Source organism: Pogona vitticeps, chromosome 2, assembly GCF_051106095.1.
Source record: "Pogona vitticeps strain Pit_001003342236 chromosome 2, PviZW2.1, whole genome shotgun sequence".
Taxonomy (NCBI): domain Eukaryota; kingdom Metazoa; phylum Chordata; class Lepidosauria; order Squamata; family Agamidae; genus Pogona; species Pogona vitticeps.
Genome location: NC_135784.1, coordinates 149938019 through 149959946, shown reverse-complemented (window position 1 = coordinate 149959946; position 21928 = coordinate 149938019). Strand labels below are relative to the sequence as shown.

Below are 21928 nucleotides of genomic sequence, written 5' to 3'. Positions count from 1 at the left end.
AGAAGTACCATATCTATGACTGAGTTTCAGATTTCCACCGCCAGAATACAGAATAAGACACATTGTGCCTCTGAAGCCCCACATGAAGAACTAAGTTCTTTGACGTTCCAGCATATTTTTAAGGAACCGGAAGCATCTCAGGAAACTGTCAAAAGCAACAGCAGATGATCTGAACTGGACCAATGACCACAACTTTTACTGTATTGAGGAATTTAATGTGCTGTTAAAAAGAAAAATAAAGATCTGTGAACCCTTTAAACCACAACTTTTATTAACTGATAGAAATAGTACAAATTTTAACGCCAGCTGCAATTTGCTCTCCTCTGTAACACCAAAAAGTTCCCCTTTCTGGGTGGCTACATCGTCAATTCCTGGAAAGAAGTAGAAAGAAGCAAATTAGAAACTCTCTTTGTCCACCCCTAGTTGATGGGATGTAGACGTTCATGGGACTTTTTCAGAGCAAAACAGTCTTTGTTTACCTACATTGTACAGCCACATAACCTTGGGGGCCATTATTATGGCTGCCTGTGATTTAGACAAGAGGACAAGGAACACAAACACTGTAAATCTAGTTATGATAAAGTGATCAGATGAGGACAGACAAAGATACAGTGTCTGGTTTCCCCAGCAGTTGCCTAGGATATAACATTGAGCACTGATGCATATATCTGTCCCCAAGGAAACATTCTGGCTATATCTGCACTTAAAGTGCTGGGATGGTTTAATGGAAAGTATTCTCACCATCTCTGAGAACCTTGGGATGTATAGCTCTGAGACGAGATATAGCCAATTCCAACTGTTAAATACCTATGCAAAGCTAACCTGTAGCACAGGGAAGCCAATTCCCAATGTATGTGTGTCCTTGAACATATGTTGCGTTGTACATGAGAGCAGGTAGCAGAAGTACTGGGAGCAAGAAAGAACACTCTTTTCAGCAATTTAGTTAAGTGAAATGGTAATTTAAAATGGGCATGCAGACTTTTCCATCTATTCAGCAGACTCAGGATTCTTAACTGTGCAAGCGACAAAAGACGTTCACTGAAGCACTTACCATAATAGCGTTTACAATATCATTACTGTTATTCTTCAGAGCACGGACGGCTTTTGCCCGGGAAACGTTCGCTTGCGACATCACTAACTCAATGTCTTTCACCTCAACACCAGTCTCGTCAACCTACATGGGAAGAAATTGTTTTTCTCTTAGAGAAACCACTGAAGCTTTGCTGTTAAGCAAAAGGACCAAGTGAGGAGTCCTTATTACCTTAAGTATCCCTTCAACCATAAATTTACAATAGCCATAAAGGTTCTCAAGCATGCCAGGAAGGTGATGAAATGAGGATCCAGTTACTACTACTAACTTCTCACTGAGTTTGAAAAATGTGCTAATTTTATTTCAGAATGTCATCTATAAAAATGGAATACAAGTAGGGCTGCATGATATTACTGGGTGGTAGGACAGGGAACCATAAGCTATAGTATTCATAGTAAAGGTGATAAGAACAAAATCAGAACAGGCAATATTTCCTTCAGTGAAATTAAGAACTGCATATAGAGTTAATAATAACAGATCCAAATCCCCCAAACTACATTTTGCACTGCTATGTAATATATAACTTATGACATGAATGCAAGAGAAAGGGGAATGATAAAAGGGCAGGCAAGAGAATGCACTCTTTGTGAGTTCTGTTCAGTTTCTTTTGTCATTAGAGAGGTATTGGTACCTCCATGCCAGGTAATGGCAAAAAAAGGGTTCCCTCTGTAATGAAAAAAGCAAGGTCGCCTACCTTGCCAGCAAAATGCAAACCTGGATTAGTCAGGAAAGACTTTCAACAGCTGCCCACTTATTAGGCAGCTAAATGTGTGACAGTTCATTTCACAAGGGGTGACATTTTCCAAGCCTCGGTACATTTATAGTCACTTGTATTCTGTAAAGGCATACACACACACACACACACACACACACACACACACAAAAAGCACCCACTAAACTAGTGTTATTCTCCCATCTGTCAATCTCAGAAACAAAAGAAATCCGCTGGCTCTATTATTTCTTTGTGCAGCATCTGGCATCACTATTCTGGAGGGACCCAAAGAGATTATCTGGGAATGGGTTCAACCTCACCCCAAATTATTGACGCAATAGCAAAATAATACTTCAGGGCTCAATCAGGAAGCTGAGACACTGTTAAGTCTCTGTCTGCAGTTCAATCACAAATGAACCAAGAGTGTTATGCTAAACTTACAGGAACTAGTGATTCAAACATAGAAGGAAACTAAAATGAAATAAATTACTGCAGGTTGTCCATCACAACTATTGAGAAGAACTAGCACTAGGCTGTACCTCTTGATTCCTGACTGAAGAATAACCAGAGTTATATAGTAACATTTTATTAAACACAAAATCCAGGAAGCCTCAACAGAAGGACTGGCTCTTCCTGGCTTCTAACATGTCCCAGGGACCATGGCAAAATTAATAACTTCAATAGCTATACTCCAACCACAACTCCTAGTTCCAAGTCCTTAACTGAATGAATGCCCAGGCTCACAGATAAGTGACATACCTCCTCCTCTTCACTTTCTTCTTGTACAGTAGGCGTCTGTGTGTTTTCTTGAATGTTTGAAACAGCTTCTCCTTGTACTTTAAATTTCTCTGCAGCAGCCAGCTGTGCTTGCTGTGACAAATCTTCAATCTGTTGAGAAAGGTGAGACAAAAATTAGAAAGAAATCGGTGAGGCCATTGTAACTGTAAAGAAAAGAAAAAAGATGAACAAGGGAAACAGAACTGAGATTTTTCACAAGCACTACTTAAGGAACAACAGGTTTTTTTAGCAGAAAAAAACTGTTTGCTACAATAAAACAGGTTCCAGAGGCTACCCAGTACCACTGGGTTACTACAACACCAAAACCCAAATCTAACTATGCCCAGCCAAACCAAAAACATCCCACTGTGCCCAGTCTGCTCAACCTAGCATTTTTGGGCCCTGCTCACCTTTGCTTCACCGAAGACTATATAAGTATCTGATGCAGGACTTTTATATACATCTGGCTTAGTGATGACAAAGAGGATATTCTTGGACTTCCGGATAGTAACTCTGGTTACACCTGTGACCTGACGAAGGCCAAGCTTGGACATTGCCTTAGAAAACAAAGAGAGAACACAGAGAAAGGGGTTTTACATTACTGAGCATCTGAGGCAGCCTAAGGTGTTTGTAAGTTCCTGTAATACAATTCCTGGTTGTAGAACTTCCAAGGAAGTGCGTATCTTTTTATTCTTCTTGATTAATTCAACAAACAATCAAAAGCTTTTTCCTGAAAGGGAACCAGCATAGAGCCATGGACCTGTTCTTGGTTGTAACACTAACTCTGCATTATGCATTGCAGCACCTTCCCTACATGAAGTCACAACTTCAGAATCAAATCAGAGCTTGCCTCTTCTTCTAATTCCAGCAAAATAAAATTTCTCCCAATAAAGAGCCAATAGGCTCTTTGTAAATTGTTCTATGTTAACATAAGCTGCTCTGCCCTGTTTTTTTCTTTTTCTTTGTTTTCTTTCCTTTTCTTGGCAAACTGATTTTGTTGATTATCTTGTACCCTGCTACATTTCATGACGTAATGGGCAGGGTAGGGACAAGATCCCAGAGAAATAGGTCAGTTCCTAGCCCACCCTAGGCAACCTTCCTCTTTTGCCTCCTTGTGGGAAATGAGGATGCTGTTTCAGTCATCGCAAGTGGGCAACGATGAACTTCCTTGATGGTTGCAATAAAAATCCCTTTCAAACATGAAAGGAGTGGCATGTCCAAATTATTATGTACATGTGATCTTCTAAAGGGAAAATATCTGACTAGCTATTAGTGCCTCTGAATCAAGCCAAACGCTAGGAATCATATTATGTTATTTTGCTTTGTTTTACCTTCCGTGCTTTCTTTTCACTCCGGCTCTGTTTTGCTTTGCTAACTGGTTCTTCATCTATTTCAGCTGCAGCTGCAAGCTGCCAAAAGAGAAAGAGAAAGTTACAACATGGGATTAAAAGGAAACCTGAGCAGATTTACCTCATGGATGCAACTTATCACTGAATATTTTATCTGGGAGATGTGAACTGCTTCTTCAATGTTTTCAGTGCAGGCCAAAGCAAACGTCACTCCCACTTTATAGCATGGCTTCAGTGACAAACTCAGAACACTCAGGTACAGTCATGGCCAAAAATATTGGCACCCTTGCAATTCTGTCAGAAAATGCGACCCTTCTCTCAGAAAATTGTTGCAGTTGCAAATGTTTTGGTACTCATGTATTCATTTCTTTGGTTTGCATTGGAACAACACAAAACACAGAGAAGTCAAATCTTATACAATCCTACACAGAAACCCAAAAAAGCACTGGCCAAAATTATTGGCAACCTGCCTAAATTGTAAGAAATAATTGCTTTTCAAGCATGTGATGCTCCTTTATTTTGTACTTAGACACACCTGTCACAAATAAGAGGTGTGGCAATATAGTAATCATATTTGCAATCAGTTAAGATGGAGAAAGGTTGACTTAACCTTTTATGTTGTGTGTAACACTGCGCATGGAGAAAAGAATGAAGTGTAAAGAGTTGTCTGTGGATTTGAGAGAAAAATTGTGGAAAAACATCAACAATCTCAAGGTTACAAGTCCATCTCCAGAGATCTTAATATTTCTGTGCCCACTGTGTGCAATATCATCAAGAGGTTTACAGCCCATGGCACTGTAGCTAACCTCCCTGGACATGGATGGAAGAGCAAAATTACAATGAAAGGTTGTTTGAATAGTGGATACAGAATCCAGATGAACTTCCAAACAAATTCAAGCTGATGCGCACACAGAGGGTACACGAGTGTCAGCTCGCACTATTCGTCAACATCTGAATGAAAAGGGTAGGAGACCCAGGAGGACACCACTGCTGACACAAAGGCATGAAAAAGCAAGACTGGAGTATGCCAAAACTTAAATGACAAAACCACAATCCTTCTGGCAGAACGTACTGTGGACAGATGAGACAAAAGTAGAGCTTTTTGGTCAAGGACATCATGACACTGTTTAAAGAAAAAGAAATGAAGCATTCAAAGAAAAGAACACAGTCCCTACAGTCAAACATGGTGGAGGTTCAAAGATGTTTTGGGGTTGCTTTGCTGCTTCTGGCACTGGATGCCTTGACTGTGTGAATGGTATCATGAAATCTGATGATTACCAAAGAATTTTGGGATGCAATATAGTGGTCAGTGTCAGAAAGCTGCATCTCCATCAGTGGTCATGGGTCTTTCAGCAGGACAATGACCCGAAACACACTTCAAAAAGCACTCAGAAATGGTTACAAACAAAGCGCTGGAGAGTTCTGAAATGGCCAGCAATGAGTCCATATCTGAATCCCATAGAACACCTGTGGCAAGATCTCAGAACAGCAGTTGGGAGAAGGCATCCTCCAAATCTGAAGGCCCTGGAGCAGTTTCCAAAAGAAGAGTGGTTCAAAATTCCAGTAGATAGGTGTAAGAAACTTTCATGGTTACAGGAAGCGATTGATTTCAGTTATCTTTTTTCCAAAGGACGTGCTACCAAATATAAAGTAAAGGGTGCCAATAATTTTGGCCAGTGCATTTTTGGGTTTCTATGTGGGATTGTATCACATTTGACTTTTCTTCTCTGTTTTTTTGTGTTGTTGCAACACAAACCAAAGAAATGAACATGTGAGTATCAAAACATTTGCAACTGCAACAATTTTCTGAGAGAAGGGTTGCATTTTCTGACAAGATTGCAAGGGTGCTAATATTTTTGGCCATGACTATATATTGACTTTACCCTTTCAGGACTACAAAGGAATATAGAGAAGTATTCTAAATGGATGCTTTGTGACTAATATTCCTTCCCATGAAAACTTATCAAACTTGATTGGGTTCCAGAAGCAAAACATATGTCTACTGAGATTTCTGTAGAAGGGGTCAGGGACAGGATAACTAACATGCAACCACTGCAGGACATTATCCTTATTAGGATATAAAATATCACAAAGTACTGACCAAGCATTCATAACTCTTCTTCAGGCTGAACAGTAAGCAAAACAAAGGGGCAGAAATAGCTAAGACAAAACAGTGATGTGAGGAACAATTTCACAGCAACTGTTGTTCTTCCAGAGAACTTGCCACTATAGTTTCTTTGCCTATGATCCTTGAAATGGTCCAAGAATGTGCTATTCAATCCAGGCCTTGCAATCTATCATCGACTGTCATGAATGATCAACCATTGAAATCTGTCCATCATGTTAAGTTTGACCCTGTTTTATTACCTTATATAAAATCCAGACTGAATAGATTATCCGTCAGCTGCAAAAGTGTAAATTGCAACTATTTTTATAGATTAAATTTACATAATTTGCTTCTCTGTGAGTTTAAACATGCCTTTTTTTAGCTCAAACACATCAAATAGGAAATTATGTTAACTGCTATGTTAACATCAATTCTATACAGCAGCATGGATATAAAACCATTCCAAACCACAAATCTGATTAGAGAATTTCTGGCCATGGATACATTTGCTCCAAAATCACAACGTTCCATGGCACTACAAAGAATGTGCATTAAATACATTGCCCTGATCATTTGAGGCTTTCCTTAACTTCTCACCTGTGCCTGCTGTGTTGTGGCCTGTGTGGAGTCTTGTTCTTCAAGTTCTGGCACCGATTCATCGCTGTCTGATTCTGTTCCAGACCCTACAGAAACAAACATGCATAATTTTTTTCCAGATTGGTCTTGGCTGGGAGTGGCAGGCAGGCCCAGGCAACACAGGAAGGTTTTTTGCTGTTTGGTCACGCAGAACCTTTCACTCTTTTAATGCGCCAATGCATACTAAAAGCTCACCACTGAGCCAACAAACTTCAGAATTAGCTGGGGTACAGGATACTATTCCTAGACAGGTAACAAAACAGTGGAAACGTACATGGAAAGACTGCAATTTGCAGACAACAAGCATACACAGAATACTGAAAAGGCAGTGCTTTGTTTCATAATGGCTTCAAACTGAGCAGTCATGCAGAGGTGGTAATGGTAAAATATGTTCTTTAGTTTTGTTCAGTCTGGGCTAAAAGACTGTGTAGAATACCAATCCACCCAAACCAAACTGGTATTTCTTATGGATCTTAAAACTGAAAAGCACTGACTTAAAATTATCACTGGACCTGTATAGGGCGATGAGGAGAATTTCAAAGAGCTGCCTTTGTGCCAGATAAAATTTTGGGAAGGTGCAGATACTCTAGACCAGTAGTCCCCAACCTTTGGCCTCCAGATGTTCTTAGACTACAACTCCCAGAAGCCTTCACCACTACCTATGATGGCCAGGATTTCTGGGAGTCCAAGAATATCTGGAGGCCTGAGGTTGGGGACCACTGCTCTAGACAGATAATATAGCAATGTCATTGAGCTCTTAAAGGCAGAGCACAACAATATTATGGGAAAAAGACTCTACGAGCATAAATGTCCTTGTGTTGTCAGGATTAAGGAGTCACCTCTTCTTTAAACAGAAGTGTAAGTAGTAAGAAAGTGGAAAGTTGAGCTTTAGTTCAATTCAGACCACAATCTGAAGAGCAGAAACATGCCGCAGACTTGCCCACTCCTTCTCCATCACCTGCAGTTTCCTACTATTCTTTCACAGTTTGTGATAACCACACTTTGCCAAGCTGTAAAAAATTTACAACTGAATGTTGCTGATTCACCACCTTTTTTTCAACGTAACAAAAATCATAATAGGCTTTGCAACCTCCAGTTCCACATGCTTCCACCCATCACTGTCTCATGTAATATGCTTCCCATGACTATTACATGTATGCATTCACTGTCTGCAGCATATGTCCTTCCACATTTCTGTGGGCTTCTGGCTCAAGGACCTATTTAGTGCGGCAGGCAATGGGGAGGGCTCTGATGCAAGCCAGAGAGAACCAAATGACTAAAGGAGACTACACACCAGAATATACTTTATCCACACTCTTCCTGCAACAAGAATGATAAACCCCTCTCGTCTGTCAACATTCACAAACAAATCTCAACATATTCTCCCATGGCAGTATAATTATCAAAGAAAACTGTAGGGACTGGTAGTTACACAGAACTACAAAACCACAGCTACACAGAGAACCATGTCTGATCTTTGGCAGATGCCTGAATTTAACACATAAATACAGAAACAGTTTAACAGGTATTTAACAGAAAATCTACTTATGACATTTTAAAGAAAGAAAAATATTCCATGTTCCAAGTGCAGACTGAAATATAGACAATGCAAAGTGAGAGGGGGATAGGATATTAAGATTAAAGTGCAGTGTCTCCTTCCAGTGCCATTGTTTCAGATAAAACTTTACATCATAACATGGAGTTGGCAACACATGCTAAACCTATGAACATGTCACTCAAGGCAGCTGTTATTATGAAGCTCAATTACAAGCAAATAACTAGGATTGGCGAGAGAGCAAGTGCTACGCAAACCAAGCTGTGATTAGAGTTTCTAGGTTAGTGCTGTTCTAGAAATACCAGTCTAGGTAAGGCTTACATCACACCATCTGTAAGACATCCACAGCATGCTTAGTGTGAGACAGACGCTAATTTGTGGCATACATTCTTATGTGTAGGTCTTGAGTCTACACAAAAGAGCCTTCAACTAGCTTTGACTGCAACTGATTACAGCTCAGTCTAGGCGTAGTATTGGCTTTCTTCAAATCATTCCTAGATGCTACTTTTCTGGGCTAGCAAAGGGCCAACAATGCCCTACAGAGAGGTTAGTATTCAGTGAGCTGGTGATATCCATGCACACAGCAAACGGAGGAGGCAAATACCCTTGTCATTCTTCAGGACAGGCTGTTTGGCAGGAGGAGGAGGAGGAAGAAGAAGAGGAGAAGTTGCTGGGACCTCAGCCAGAGCCACCGCTGGTTTAGGAGAGAAATCCACCAGGACTGGCTGCAGAGGTGGCTCCCCAGCAGGCACCTCTGGAGGGATCAAAGGTGGTAGCTCGTCGTCTTCAAAGACAGTGGAGAAGGGGATGGGGGGTTGGGAGGGTACTTCTGATGGTACATCAGATGAAGATGAAACAGGCAATGACTTAGGAGGCACAGAGGAGGGAGTTAGTTTTTTCACAGGGGATGCAGGAGGCAGCGCAGCAGAAGCAGGTTGAGTGAGTGTGCCTGTAACTGGGCCAGAAAGAGAGAGATCAGCAGAGGCCAGATGTTTTTGTGGAGTTACTATCTCTCCAGCAGGGGTGGCAGAAACCTGGGACACTCCCAGGGCTAAGGGAGCAGAGTCACCAAGGGCAAGTGATGATTTGGGAGCAGAGACTGGGCTGGGAGCCACTGAAGTAGCAGGAGATGGTGCTACGGAGGACACAGGAGAAGCTGACGGAGAGGTGACAGAGGGAGTGCCAGAAGAAGGGGTGACAGATGATACCAGAGAAGCTACTGGGCCAGAAGCAGAAGCCACTAGAGGCTTAGAAAGAGAAGCAGCAGGGGTCACCGAAGCAGAGACAGCAAGGGGTACAGTGGCAGGCATAGAAGAGAGCACAGGCTGAACAGGTGTCAAAGGATTTGAAGCAGGGGGTGCTGGGACCATAGGAGAAGTTACAAGGCCAGGGGAATGAGCCATAGGACTAGAAGCAAGGCTTGTTGGGCCCACCGGTGGTGCTAGAGGCCCTGAAGGAGGTGCCGAAGGAGGTGTCACAGTCTGAGATGCTACAGGGCCAGAAATTGGTACTGAAGGAGAAGCAGGCTTCTCAGGTGGTGCTGTGGGTGCCACTGACCCAAAAGTAATTCCTTCTGGAGCCACAGGAAGATTTGCAGATGGCTGCACTAGGGTAGTTACAAGACTAGAACCAGGCTCCACTAGGGACACCTGGTCAGAAGGAGATGCCACAGGAGAAGCAGGTTTCGTGGGTGGTGTGGCAAGTGCCTGTCCTGCTGGGTCCTGAGGAATAGCTGCTGCTGGGAGAGGCCCTGGAGGACTAACTAAAGGAAGAGAAGCTGTGGAGGAGGCAGGAGATGTCACAGGGGGCACTCCTGGTGCCACTGGCTTAGCTGCAGGCACTGCTGGGGCTACAGAAGGGGCTACAGTGCTAGTGGCAGGAATGAAAGGTTGGGCACCATGTGTCACAGAACTAGAAGCATGTTCTGCTGGGGCTGCAGAAGCATGTATAGGCCCTGAAGGAGAAACAGGTGTCACTGCTGGTGCCAGTGGTGTTGGAGGAGACCCTACCAGAGTTACTGGCACAGGGCCAGAAATAGGTGGCAAAAGAGGCCCTGGTGAGGGCTCAGGGCCAGATGCAGCTGCTGAAGGGGTGGGTTTTATAGGAAGCCCTCCAGCTGCCAATGGTTTAGGAGCTGGTAGTTCTTGGGCCACATCCCCAGAAATGGGGGCCAAAGCAGGAGTCACAGACTTTGAAACAGGTGCCACAAGATTAAGAACTGGGGCTACTGGAGGAGTTACAGGACCAGAAACAGATTTTGAAGGTGGCCCTGCAGGGGCAGCCCTTGCTTGGGCTAGAGAGCCAGAGGTAGCCTCTGAAGGGCAAGCTACATTACCAGCAGGCCCTGCAGCTACCTCTGGCTTAGAATCAGGCCTTGCTGGGGTCACAGAGCCAGTGGCAGGCTTTGCTTCTCTAGATGCCACCAAACCAGAAATCATGCCTTTTTCGCCCACAGGAAGAGCTCCAGGGCCAGAAACAGAGTCTGAAGGGGAAGGGGGCTTTGTAGGGAGTCCTGCCCCTGCCAAAGGTGTAGGGGCAGGCCCTGCAGCAGCTGCAGGATTAGAAACAAGCCCTGCTGGGACAAGAGGAGGAATAACAGGGCAAGAAGCCGGTTTTACAGGTGGCACAGGAGGTGCCACAGGAGCCGAAGAGGGGCTTGGCTGAGCCAGAGGAGGAGGTGCAGGGCCAGAAACAGGTAAGACTGGTGTTAGACTAGGTACTGCAGGGGTCACAGATGGTGGCACAGGCCCAGAAGTAGGTTTTATAGGTGGCCCAGCAGGAGCCATAGGACCAGAAGTGGGCCTTGCTTGAGCCAGAGGAGGAGCTACAAGACTAGAAGCAGGCACTGGAAGGGCTATGGGAACAGGCCCCGCGCAGGCCACTGGAGGAGTTGTAAGTCCAGAAGTAGATTTTACAGGCAGCTCAGGAGGCACCACAGGAGCAGAAGAGAGGCTTGCTTGAACCAGAGGAGGAGCTGCAGGGCTAGAAACAGGTGGCACCGGTGCTGAAGCAAGTACGGAAGGGCATATAGGACCAGCAGCAAGTCCTGCAGGGGTCAGAGAAGGTGATGTGGGCCCAGAAATGGCCACAGGCTTTGCCTGAGTCAGACCTATAGGAGTAGACTCATACTCTGCAGGCCCCGAAGCAGATTTTACAGGTGGCTCAGCAGGTGCCACGGAAGGAGAACCAATGGTTGTTGGGGCCAGAGGAGGCATTACAAGACCAGAAGGCGATCCAGTAGGGGCCATGAGACTAGACGCAGACCCTGTGGGGGCCAGAGGAGGGCCAGGAACAAGTTTTGGAGATAGCCCAGCAGGTACCAGTGGGGTTCCAGATGGCCCTACTGAGGCCCTAGGGCCAAAAGCAGACTTCACAGAAGGTCCTGAAGGTATGAATGCTCTAGGAGCAGGGAGTGATGGAGACCGAGAAGCCCCAGGAAGGCCGGCAGATGCTACAGAGGAATATGTGGGTACTGTAGGTCTAGAAATAGATGCCAAAGGAGGAGTCATGGGCTGGCAAGTAGAGCTCAGAGGGGCAATGGGATTAGATGCAAGCACTGGAAAGGCCATAGGGCTGAGAGGAGATACCGGCTGCACCACATCATGAGGTTTAGCAATGTGGGGAGAGGACACAGAGGGTGAAATGGGAGCCCCTAGGCCAGGAGGAGCAGGGAGTGAAGAAGGGGCTGTAGGGGTAGGAAAAGGAGGCGGTGGGGATGGGCAGGGAGCAAATGCACACACTGAAGGAACAGGGGAGGAAACAGATGATGGGGCCACAGGAGCAGAAACTGGAAGATGGGAGCTGGGAGGGACTGTGGGGCTGATGGGAAGGTCAACAGAAGTAGAAATGGGGCTTGAAGCAACAGGAGGAACAGTGGGAGTTGGAGTCAAAGAAGGAGAAACAGGAGCTACAGGGAGAATGAAAGGAGCTGGGGCTGGGGGTGGGATCTGAGAAACTGAGACTGAAGGAACAGCGGGCATTGTTGTGACAGGGGAAGACAGAGAAGGGGCACAGAGAGACTCAGGGGAAAATACTGGGGCTGGAGGAGGTATGCTTGGAGATGAGGGACTAGCTATTTGTGCAGAAGCAGCCAAATTTGAGGGTTTCAAGGGAGGAGGAGGAGTCTGAACTGCCCCAGCTGGAAAAGCAGAAGGCAAGACAGCACTCGTAATATTCCCAACAGGCATTGAGGGAACAGACGGGGCAGCCAGGAGGGAGAAAGGCTGGCCAGAAGGTGCTGTGAAGCCAGCAGGTGCCGGTGGAGTACTGAAAGGGCCAAGTCCAGCAGGAGGGCAGTTAGCATCATGGGATGAAGAGGAAGGATGAGCAGCTCTAGAAACAGAAGAGCTTGAAACAGCAGCTAAAGGAGAAAAAAAAAGTGAATCAATGATGAATGGAAAACCATGAGAAGGAAAAAAACGGTTATCTAAAACCTCTCACACAGAAATTGTGCTCAATTACCTGTGGGACGGAAATTACTGCAGTTGCTTCCAGAAAATAGATTATTTATATTCCCCCATCCCCTCATCAGTCATGTCTCTGCAGCAGCAGTTCTTCAGACTGAGCTGATATTGCACTACAAGAATGGATGTGGTCCTCAGGGGGCCAAATGCAGCCCCTCAGCACACATCCCCAACATTTTGAAAGAAAATTTAAAGAAAAATGGTTTCAAATAATTCCCTTGTGCCTTCGGAGAAGCTTAGAGGCAAATGTTTTAAGGGAACTTGTCCATGCCCAGGGTCACCCACCACTAACTTTTTAAAAATTGCCATTAGAAGACACACAATATATTTTCAGTTTGAGAATCCATATTTCTAAGAAAATATTTTGAGGGGTAACTGGTGTGGGAGTAGATCTCCAAGGCCCAGTATTGGGCATTTATGGTCCCCAGATCTCTAGACAGTGAAATATCTGCAACCAGGTGCCTAAGTCACAGAGTTATCCAACAGGTGCAATTACTTTTGTTGTATAAGTTTCATTTATAAAGACAAAGGTTGTTATACCAGCTGGATATATTTGGCTACAGAAACAAATTTTGCGAACAAGAATTGTGACCCATCTTATATTTCAATGTGTCCATCCCACATTCCAAGTATGAGCAGGTGTAACTAGAAACAGATTTGCAAGTAATTCAAACTATAAATTTCCAAGATAAAGCCACTGGATTTCATGCAAACTCTTCACGGGAACAACAGAATGACATTCTCTGCAGGTCACAGACACTTGGGAGGACCATCCCAGGAGACACAAGTTGTCACTGGCCTTTTAAATACAATGCAAGGTATTCCAGAACTAATTCTACACCACATTGTACACTATTGGTGTGCCTGCCAACAGATTACTATCTGCACCGTAAAACCAAGCTGTCAATTCTGATAATCTAGATCAAGGGGAGGGTTGTGGTGGCGCTGCGGGTTAAACCGCAGAAGCCTCCGTGCTGCAAGGTCAGAAGACCAGCCATCGTAAGATTGAATCCACGTGATTGAGTGAGCTCCCATGGCTTGTCCCAGCTCCTGCCAACCTAGCAGTTCAAAAGCATGTAAACGCGAGTAGATAAATAGCTACCACCTCAGTGGGAAGGTAACAGCATTCAGTGTCTGGTCGCGCTGGCCACGTGACCATGGAAACTGTCTACGGACAAACACTAGCTCTATGGCTTGGAGAAAGGGATAAGCACTGCGCCCTAGAGTCAGACACAACTGGACTAAATGTCAAGGGGAACCTTTACCTAGATCAAAGGGAGACAACCTACTCTCTGTTGTCATTCCACTGAGAAACAGAGCAGACAAAATGTGACATTTGGACTGCTGACTCCTGTCCCCCCCCCCATCATCATTTTGCAAAGAAGGCAAATCATGTCCCCAGAAGGCTTGGAGAACATGATTTGCCATTTAAAGGTTATACCATTCCCATAAAAAAGGAAAGAAAGAAAAAGACATGAAAAGGACTTTAAGATCTCATTCTGTTTCTTTAAAAAGACAAAAGATTCTTTCATACCTGAAAGGGAAAGGGGAGATTGCCTTAAAATGACAAATTACACCCCAAGGTTTCTATATGCCTCCTCCTTCATTTTTAAGTCATTTCTTTAACTGTTGGGGCGAATGAAGGGCTGAAATGACCTGAAGACCCTTAGGTATTGCTCACTCCAATACAGAGAGGATCAGGTTATCTACCTAATGTCTAGACCCATCCATAATTTACTTCCCCAGATAAGTCACAAACTCAGTCTAGTCCACAGGGAAGTTTTTATTCTATAAATTTATCTCATTGAGACAAGAAAAAAAATTTAACAGCTGAACCAGATTGCAAAATGGTATGGCTAATTTAACTACACTAATACAGCACAGCAAACGTCTATTAAGGAGTCACACACTGGGATTTAGAACAAATACCTGGTGCTTGAATGGGAGGCTCAGGAAAGCAAGCTGCAGGCGCTTCGGGAACGCCAGCAAAGGGGGGAGGAATGACAGGAGCTAAATAAGTAAGAACAACAGGATATTACAGAGTTAACCGATACATGAGGGGCAAGAACAGTTTAAAAGGATCTGTATTTTTGGCTTTGTTTGAAAGTTCTTTGCATTCCCCTGATGCAAAGAGCCTTCTATGCAGAACTACACTGCTTGCTTCCACTTCAGATTTGCCAGGATTCAAACTCAGAAAAGAGCTAAAATAAGTTTGCTTTAAATAAGTCACTATGGACAGCAAACACTGCTCATTACATCAAACACTGGTGTGCAGCTCGGGAAGCAGACATTCATAATATTTGTAGAATCACTCACTTCAAGAATCATTTTATCTGAATCTTGAAAAGCAGCTTTTAAACTTTACAAACTACACATGTAAAGTGAGAGTAAATAACTGCACTAGGCAACATTGCAAGTCTGCTGTGAAGAGTGTGAATGGCTTTTATATGAAACTAATGACCCAGTGAGACCTCAAATGAAGAGACTGTTATATAGATGTCTGATTGTGAGACAAAAATGAACCTATCATATGTTATTCACACAACATGGAATCTTTAAATCTTATTTAAATATGAAAATAAGTGGTATGTTTCACTAGGATCAGGTAGGATTAAAAAAGGAAAACTCTTTTCTAATACAAATTTTACAATGTACAATAACTTGATAAACAATTTTGAGGGGATTCAGGATCTGTCACAGCTATTTTCATTTAACTTATATGAGAAGTGAGGGCAAAACTTTTGCTAGTGTGGGAAATGCCCCTAATCATGAGAGCTGTTGCTTCATAGCACGACTGAAATGACATCAGAATTCAATACACAGGAGCAGAGTGAGGTAAATGCCAGATTTAGCAACTGCTCTGGCTGAACAAATCTTATTTGTCCTATGGCAAAAGAAGAGCTGCAATCCATGAAAATCACACTAATTCCATTTTACAAATGTGTGTCTCTTTACAGCATGTGCCTGAAGCTCTGCCTCAGTTCTAAGCTTTCCAAGAACAACCTTGAAAACCTGGACAGAGATTTAATTTCCATGTTGTCATAGTGGGCTTTTATGAATGAAATGACTAGCCCCTGCAGATTCTGGTTCCTATTTCCATCAAAATGTTGAAAGCTAGGCAGTCAAAGAACCACCACACACATTTGTTTGTACTGGCCACCAAACAGCCCACTGAATGACTGATGCAAATCATGTAAGGAGGCAGTCATAATTATTCTGTACCTATTCTTGGGCAGGAACTGGAAATGCAGGCAGAAGTTGGAAAGCAAAGAAACAAACAAACTGCATAGCTTAAAATATTTAATACAAGAAAAAGGTATAAGCAGAAAGTGACAGGCTCCATACTAAGGAAGAAGCAGAATATCTCAAAATTACATTATGAAGCTTTGCCTTTTGTGGGAGCAAATCTTAAAAAGGACTCCTTGTACCATGGGATCACAGCCACTCTATTAAATGATTATTTGGAAGGATTATTTTTAACTTTTTTGGCTGCTTTCCCCCCTTAATTAATTTGAAACATCTGGAGGTAGGTAAGGTGGAAAAAGAAAGGGCATAACAAATATGTGACAAGCTCTTCTACACATTACATATCACAAGAAGCACATCCAAGAACTTTTCACACAAACAGCTTTTTACTTTGGGATACAACTTATAAAGCTGGAATTTTGGGAGTTGTGCACAGGTATACTGATTCTTATTTCATTTTTTAAAATATTCTTTTAGTTCCATCCTCCTACCTGAAGACTCTAGAGTAGTCTCAGCCTGAGTACCCTTGCCTGCCACCTCAGGATTCTTGGTGGCAACTGGGCTGGACGCTTCAGTTGTCAGCATCGCTTCCAGGGGGCCCCCAGGAACGTGAGTTACTGCAATAGTGTCAATTGTTCAGATACAACTTAAGAAACCCGACAACGGTCACACATGCCTCATGGCGTAGTTAGCCATCCAAGAGTGAAAGTATCCAAAAGGAACAGTGGGGGAACGTGCCAGTTATCTTTGGTAGCCCAGAGACAAACTACGTTAGAGCTCCTAAAACAAACCTTTATGTGTGAAGCATTTTAAAGACAATCTTCTACTTTAGAGAGAAATTTGACAAAATGTCTAGGAAATTATGACATTGCTCCAATAGACTGAACCGCCTTAGGGCTGGCTCTATTGGCTCCTACAGATTGCAGCACCCATGGCAATGTGGCCACATACATGTTGTTGTCAGTTTGAATTTAGCTGACCTCTGCTTTTGAAGGCTGGCACTGATCACTCAAAGGGCAGTTTGGGCTGAGTTAATTTTGTAGCAGTAGACATACACATAAAGGGGTAACTAAACAGTGTAGCTGTCATGAGCAATAGTGAATCATCTTCAGAGCTCATATCTGTAGTTCCTACTGCCCAGGAATTGGCAGAACACAATTCCTATGTACTGGATTCTAATAAAAAAAGACTGGACAGATGCCATGATTTTGAAATTGGTTGTATAAATTCTATTCTATCTCCTGATATTTTACCTGTTTCTGGTACTTTCATGCTCCCTTATTGCTAATGTCCTCTATCTTGCTTCCAGATTCGCAATGAGTACAGTACCTCCAGCATGAGGTGATTTTTGGGTGTCCTTTAATCAAAGCAGCAAGGCTAGATCAAAGCAATGTAAAACCTGTTTTCCATGCCAGGTTTCCTAATAACCTTCCCATATTAACTCCAATCATTCTTGTGTGTCACACACATTACCAAGCACTACACTAGCATCTGCAGCCATCTCTTCTCCTTAAAGGAGCGTTGAGACATTGCCTCAGTATAAACCATCTGAGCAGAATATAATCAATGTGGACTTTGCTTAGATTTACATTCTCAGTAGGTCTAATTACTGCTCGCTACAGAGGAATGTCACTCAATAGAGCACCATCTGATCACCCAACATAACTTTCCCCTCTGTCTCCAAATCAAACTCATACACACCCTGGACAGAAATCATTGCATTTACCAGTCATGCAGTGCACAACATCCCCATGCGTAGTTATATGTAGGAGTGGACCCAGTCAAAGAGTCATGCAGTGTCCCCTAAGCTTCCAAGCAGAAATGTGGAAGGCAATGAAACCTGGCCTTCAGCTAACCAGCATCCATGATACCTTCAAGACAGACAAGTGGAAACATAACGTATGTGAGGGTTGAGAGTTAGTAAATCTCAAGTTAAAAATGAAGACAAATATCCACAAGTACCTGCCACCCCCACTTCAAAATATAACCAGATTTTTCAAAGCAGTATCAACTCCTTGCTCTTTCTACTAGAATGAGGCACTCTTGCTACCAGCACAATTATCAATTGTGTTTTATAACCCAGGTGCAAGATGCTTGATCAATTCTGAACTGGATTGTAACTTTTTGGCTTACAGATGCAACTTGCTTCATTGGTCTGCACTTAATTTAAACAGCATTACAAAGTGAATGAGCAATCCATGAAACCTAACCAGTTTAGCAGATTTAAAGAAAGTTCTGGGTCTGAGATCTGACTGTTTGCATATCATTTTTCTTCAAGTTTTACAATCACGCTATTGTATGTTAAACAAGTCACCACCAATTTACAAGAAGAAACTCAAAAGCCGCAAAATTATTATGGACTGAACATGTATCAACATCCTATTCCTGACTGTTAAATAGGTTCAGGAATATTATGTAGCTGTGCCCTTTAATTCTCAAACCATCTTTCTCCTCCTTCCTAAAGAAAGTTGATACACGTGGAATAGTTGGGAAGACTATCTAGAGATGGTATTTTAAAACAAGCAAGGCTTACCTTTAGGTGCATTTTTGCACTTTTTAAAATTTGCAAACATACAAACAAAATTAAGTTTGCCTGAATGAATATGGTGGCTATAAAGAAACAAGAGTGTGACAACACACATTATACGGTAATATATAACAATTTACTATTTTTATTTGGGGTTCAGATATAAGAAATAAAGAACAGCCATAAAAATGTCACTATCTCTTGTATACTGCAAAAAGGCCACACAAGAAAGAACAAATGCCAAAACCAGCGAGCAGGCACCTAATATTTGGCTCAGATTACAGCAATAAAGAACTTTTAAAAAAAATTCATCTAGTGATTACACCATGTTAGTACACATACACAAATCAGAAACTCAGTCATTAATATTAGTACAGCATCATACTCTAGAACCTGCAGAACCAAGGTGGACAGCAGTGTTCATCTATTCAAGATTCTTTTTACACATGCTACTACCATGCCAGACAGAACCTGCAACTCATCAAACTGGAAAGAGATTAACTTTAATAAAAACATAGAACAATTTAAGTCAAAATGCTTTTTTTCCACTTTTCAAAGTCAAAATAAACATATGTAGAATTTCTTACTCAAAGTGTTTCCCACCCATTGCTTCAGCAACCCTCACAAGAATACTGTGAAATAGATCTGTATTATTCTGAGTTTTGTGCCTCAAATGAGATGAGAGATAGCATCTTCTTTAAGTCACTGTTGTAGTTAATTTATGGCAAATGCAAGATACAAACCAGGGGCCTCTGACATTTGCAACCCTATACACATCCGCTGAGAAGAAAGCTCCACTGAGTTTAATAGGACTTTCAAGTCAGTTTGCAAAGGATTGCAGCCTTAGTCCTCCAGCCACTATGCTGTACTACTCTTTAATTATCTGCTTGTTCCACCTCTCCCAGTAGACTTGTTTGCTCAGCTAAATTACCGCCTAGATGAGTTCCAGGATCCTTTTAAAAAGTGTATTAGTCATGCATGACACTAACCTGTCTCAGCCTGAGGCTGTGGCAGTTCCTGTTCTGTTGCTGGGACAGTTTCTGTGGCTTCACCAGGCATTTCTGGAACAGAAATAAAGAAAAACTCACTTATGTTTTTGGCACTCTTCATAAATCTTGCTCCTCCACAATCAAAATAACCAGACAAACTACATATACCTGAAACTCAGAACACGAACATCACCTCTAGATACAACCTGTCACAGCAGTACTCCTAAAAATGTTTACATCTATTTAAGCTTGAAGTTTCAAAGTGTTCAAACCATTTTGTCTGTCCATTGTAAACTTTGGCTCTGCCCCTCTGAGAAACGGATGGGGTCCCCTCTGCTAAACAATCAACCCAAAGTAGCGGCTCTCGCCCAGGGTGCCAAGGCAGGAGACCCTCTTCGCCGGCGATCCTGCTGCCGCTGCCCCTTAAAACCCGAAGGGTACAGCCTGACCCTAACGGGGACGTCCTTCCATTCGCAAAGAGGGCGCCCCGCGGAACGAAGGCGCTCCAGTTAGGCAACAGCAGCGGAGGAACCAGGGCTTCGCGCCGCCCCCCTCCGCCCCCACTTGCCTCTTCCCATTCTTAAGCATGTGCGAAGACCCGCTTGGCCCCCCAGTCCTCGGAGGTCCTCACAATCCCGATTCCTGCCTGCCCCCGTTCCCAAGGCCCTGAGAAAAGGCCCTACGACTCGGGCCAAAGGGGACCCGAGCGAGGCCGCCGCTGGGTTTCCGGAGGCCCAGCCCGGACGGCAGCCAACGACACCTCCCTCTTCGCCGTCCAGGCCTCCCTCATCTTCGGACGATCCCCGCCCTCCCGGGCGAAGCGCTCCCAGAGACAGATGGCGGCGGATAGAAACCAAGACACTTACTGTCCACGGCGAGCAGGTCGCAAGATGGCTGCAGAAAGAGAGCGAGAGGCGGGGGAGAAAGGCAACTTCCGGGCTGAGGGAGAACAGCTTCCGGGTCCCTCCGGGGGGGGCCTTGGCGCGTCAGCCCGCTGCGCCTCCTTCCTCTTGGGCGTCGCGTTCGGCGAGGCGGCCCTCGGTGTTTCAGGGCGAGGGCGGGAGAGGGGGAAGAACCTCCGCGACGCCCAGAGGGCCGCCTCCTGTGGGCCCGGTGCCGCGGGGGAGCCGGGGAGAGGGAGCCGGTTGGGTAGTAACTGCAGAGAATGAATGCCAGGGCTTGCCAGGAGTGTCGCGAACCGGAGCACAAGGGCTTGCCGAAGCCTCGAGGCGCCTGTCGCCCGAGCACAACCGGCGGAACTCAGGGGGGGGGGGCTTCCGTCGGAGTGGAGGGCGTGGATACGATTGCGTTGGGACAGCTCCGTGGTGTCTCAGAGGGCTTACGTTGCGAGCCGATGTTGTCTTATGAGATTGCGTTGTTGTGACGGCTTCATTGTGTTCAAGTGGTGGTGCCCTAGTGACTAGAGGAGAGCTAGGGGACTCCCCAGATGCTGTGAGAGGGCGCGAGAAGAGCCGTGCTGGATCAGACCTAAAAGTGATCAAGTCCAGTGATTCCCCATCCTTAGGTTCCCAGATGTTCTTGGATTGCAACTCTCAGAAATCCTAGCCAGCAGAGCAAATGGAGAAGGCTTCTGGGAATTGCATCCCAAGAATATCTGGAGACTCCAGTTTGAGAACCACTGAGTCCAACATACTGTCCATGCAGAGGTAAACTACACGCTTTTGAAAGCCTACAAATAGAACCAGAGGTCAATGGCACCGTTTTGTTGACGTTGGCCTGCAACCATATGTTGCTTTGTCTTCTTTTAATTCTTAATGAGGCTGGACGTCATGCCTCTTTTGAATTTGAATGTTGCTGTTTGATGCAATTGGCTGGCTAAAGAATCTATCTAAGGTTCTTTAGCCAACATATTCTTCTTGCACTCCTTTTCCCGTATACTGTACAATGCATGTTCTCCAAACAAAGTGTTAGCTTGGTTGCATATTATATTCTTAAGCAAGCTGCTCCAAGCCATCTCTATTATGACATTTATTGTGTGGCTATAATCCTGCTGTGTGTTGAGCTAAATTCAAGGTACTGTACATACGGTAAATTTGTCAACTTTTTTGTTTTGGATCATAGACTGCTGTTGCAGTACTGTACTTGCTTTTTACTGATTACCATTAAATTGGTTAACAGTCATTTTTAGACAATGTTATTTATTTCATTGGTTTTATTACATAACCTTTGTAGACTGTCTAAATTGTCAGCTAGTAATACTGATTCATGCCATGTCAGATGATACTGATAACCTCTCCCTTCACAATCATGCTTTCTTTTGAATCAACCAGTCTTTAAAGATGTTGTCAAGAATACAGAGAAGTACGTAGTGATGACAGTAGTTCTTATGTCATCTGATCTTCAACATTCAGTACAAATTTATCCTTAATAAAGACCAATAATGTTTACCAGTAATTTTTACCAATAAGTCCATCTCTATCAAATATTTTCTTATCCACAAGAAAGCTTACATATCA

The 21928-nt window shown here is 43.8% G+C and overlaps 1 protein-coding gene across 7 annotated transcripts; it reads right to left on the bottom strand.

Moving 5' to 3' along the window:
* Window positions 1–248: 248 nt before the first annotated feature.
* NACA (nascent polypeptide associated complex subunit alpha) lies at window positions 249–20658 on the bottom strand. 7 transcript variants are annotated; one of them, XM_020785897.3, is made up of 11 exons: window positions 20318–20658; window positions 19452–19523; window positions 16427–16552; window positions 14619–14699; window positions 8831–12586; window positions 6633–6718; window positions 3911–3988; window positions 2990–3136; window positions 2562–2690; window positions 1052–1174; window positions 249–371 (listed from the first exon to the last, which is right to left on the bottom strand). In XM_020785897.3, exons 2-11 carry the CDS (start codon window positions 19519–19521, stop codon window positions 357–359), a joined length of 4611 nt encoding a protein of 1536 aa, XP_020641556.3. In that variant the 5' UTR covers window positions 19522–19523; window positions 20318–20658; the 3' UTR covers window positions 249–356. The 7 variants fall into 7 exon arrangements, with proteins under 7 accessions (XP_020641556.3, XP_020641582.2, XP_020641574.3 ...); XM_020785923.3 differs by lacking the exon at window positions 8831–12586 and having other exon boundaries at window positions 20318–20452; XM_020785915.3 differs by lacking the exons at window positions 19452–19523; window positions 20318–20658 and adding an exon at window positions 17662–17806.
* Between the last annotated feature and the right edge of the window lie 1270 nt (window positions 20659–21928).